Below are 1855 nucleotides of genomic sequence, written 5' to 3' on the forward strand. Positions count from 1 at the left end.
TCCCGGTCGTCCTCGGCCATGCCCGGCCAGGACTCGTTATCCCGGTGGGCCAGCTGCTGCTGGATACTTGAAACTCTGTAGAGAAGGACCGGAGAGTCAGTGAGCCGCGAGCCGACTGTGCACGCTCGCGCACCACTCCGAGTCTGGAAACTCACTTCCCCCGCTCGAAAGCAAAAGAACTGCAGTGAGTGGACCTTCAACTGAAATGGTTTGGAAATGATGGATCAGAAAACCAGTAGGCGATGGGGGGCTTAAGGCAGCTGGATCCCACGTGGCCGACAGCGCAGTTCAAATCCTGGACCCGGCAGATTGACAAACATGTTGGGCATGTATATGTGTGTGCCCGAAATCCCGAGAGGAAAATGGAGAAGGGATTTTGGTGTGGCCATCCCCTCTGGGGGGTGCTTTCTCTCTCTCTTTCTCCTCTCTGTCTCTGGCAAGCACATGCACCCTAGAGTAAATTGGAAAAGAAAAAAAAAAGCAAACGAAAAAGGTGCACGGGTCCTCTGCAGGCACCCCTAGGCTGAGGTCTGCCATGACAGCAACCACACATTTAAAGAGCCCAGATAGGCTGGCAGTCCTCACCACACCCACACTCTGTGTTGTTGGGAATCCCTAGTTTCCTACGTGGCTCGGTCACCCGCCTCCCTGCCCCTCAGCTTCACCAGGAGCTAAAGGCTGTGAGGGCGTGGACAGCTGCAGGCCCTCTGCCTCATCGCATGCCTGACCGCTAACAGCACCTGGAGGAGGTGACCGGAGAAAGGCCACCACCGAATGTACCTCCAAGAGCAGCTCCGGAGCCCAGTGCTCTCTGGCCTCTGGCCTCTGTGCTGCTTCCTCACCAGAGACGTGGCCATACATGAAGCCAAAAGGCTTGGCAGAGAGCTCAGTAAAGCTAGGCACATGAAACCGGGGGGAAACGCCGGCAGCCCCAGGAGCGTGATGTGGCATGAGACCACCAGGGGACACCGAGCAGCCCGCCTCACCAACACTTGGGGAAGCCAAAGCCAGAGACTCCTGTCGGTCTCCACACCTCCCCTCCCCAGGTGCTTGGTGGCAAACACATTGTGCCCTTCTGTCCCGAGGGGTGCAGAGGACAGATGTTTAAAACCCTTTAAACACAGGAGGAGGGCCCGCCTCGGTGCAGCACTGACGCGACGCTCCGTGCTGCTGGGCCCACGTGGGAGGGACGTTCTGTGCACACTGGGGTGCCGGAGGTGCACGTGCCTGTGGTCTGGGCAGGCTGAGGATCTCCAAGTGAAGACGCTTTGGGGAGTGCTTTTCTCTCTCAAGAAATAAACTTTTAAAAAGTAGGGGTGGAATGCTTCAAGCTCTTTAAGTAGTGCTAAGGTGAGGAACATTTGTTCCCAGGCAGAAACTAGGCAAGCCAGACGGGACCCAAACCCAACACAGCAGAGGCCAGAATTCGGCTCATATGCCCCAAACCCAAACGTGAAAACTTGAGAGCCCAGTGAGCTTCGAGAACAGGTGAGCGGCGGTCATGTACAGCCCAGTGTCCTCTAAGGAAACAGATCCCAAAGAGGGGTTGGGCCCCAGGAGAGGGGGCTAGCAGTCCCGCCAGCCCCCTCTCCCAGGCCTGTTGAATGCAATGCTTGGGGATGGTCCCAGCAACCTGGCTTTGACAAGCCCTCCAGGGGCTTCTGATGCTCACTCAGGTTGGACACCCACTGCTCTCAGACAGAGATGCCTTCCTGCAGCCTGGCCTTGCCTGGCCTGGAAGCGTAACTGCCTCCAAGTTCTCAAGAGTTTGCATTAGGTACCTTCGTGATGATCCTCCCTAAAATGGGAGTGAGAGTACTTCTAAAACTAGCCTCGTCCGGTGCCCAGGGTACAC

General features: G+C 56.9%; 1 protein-coding gene across 1 annotated transcript in view; it reads right to left on the reverse strand.

Moving 5' to 3' along the window:
• The window catches only part of WWC3 (WWC family member 3), a gene marked incomplete at its 5' end in the record, with an annotated part of 33015 nt that extends 32940 nt beyond the window's left edge, over positions 1-75 (reverse strand). The window contains 1 exon segment of the mRNA XM_027766918.1: positions 11-75. Coding sequence (XP_027622719.1) covers positions 11-75 — 65 coding nt within the window.
• Between the last annotated feature and the right edge of the window lie 1780 nt (positions 76-1855).

This window comes from Tupaia chinensis, unplaced genomic scaffold (genome assembly GCF_000334495.1).
Source record: "Tupaia chinensis unplaced genomic scaffold, TupChi_1.0 Scaffold143792_2, whole genome shotgun sequence".
NCBI classification, from domain to species: Eukaryota; Metazoa; Chordata; class Mammalia; order Scandentia; family Tupaiidae; genus Tupaia; species Tupaia belangeri.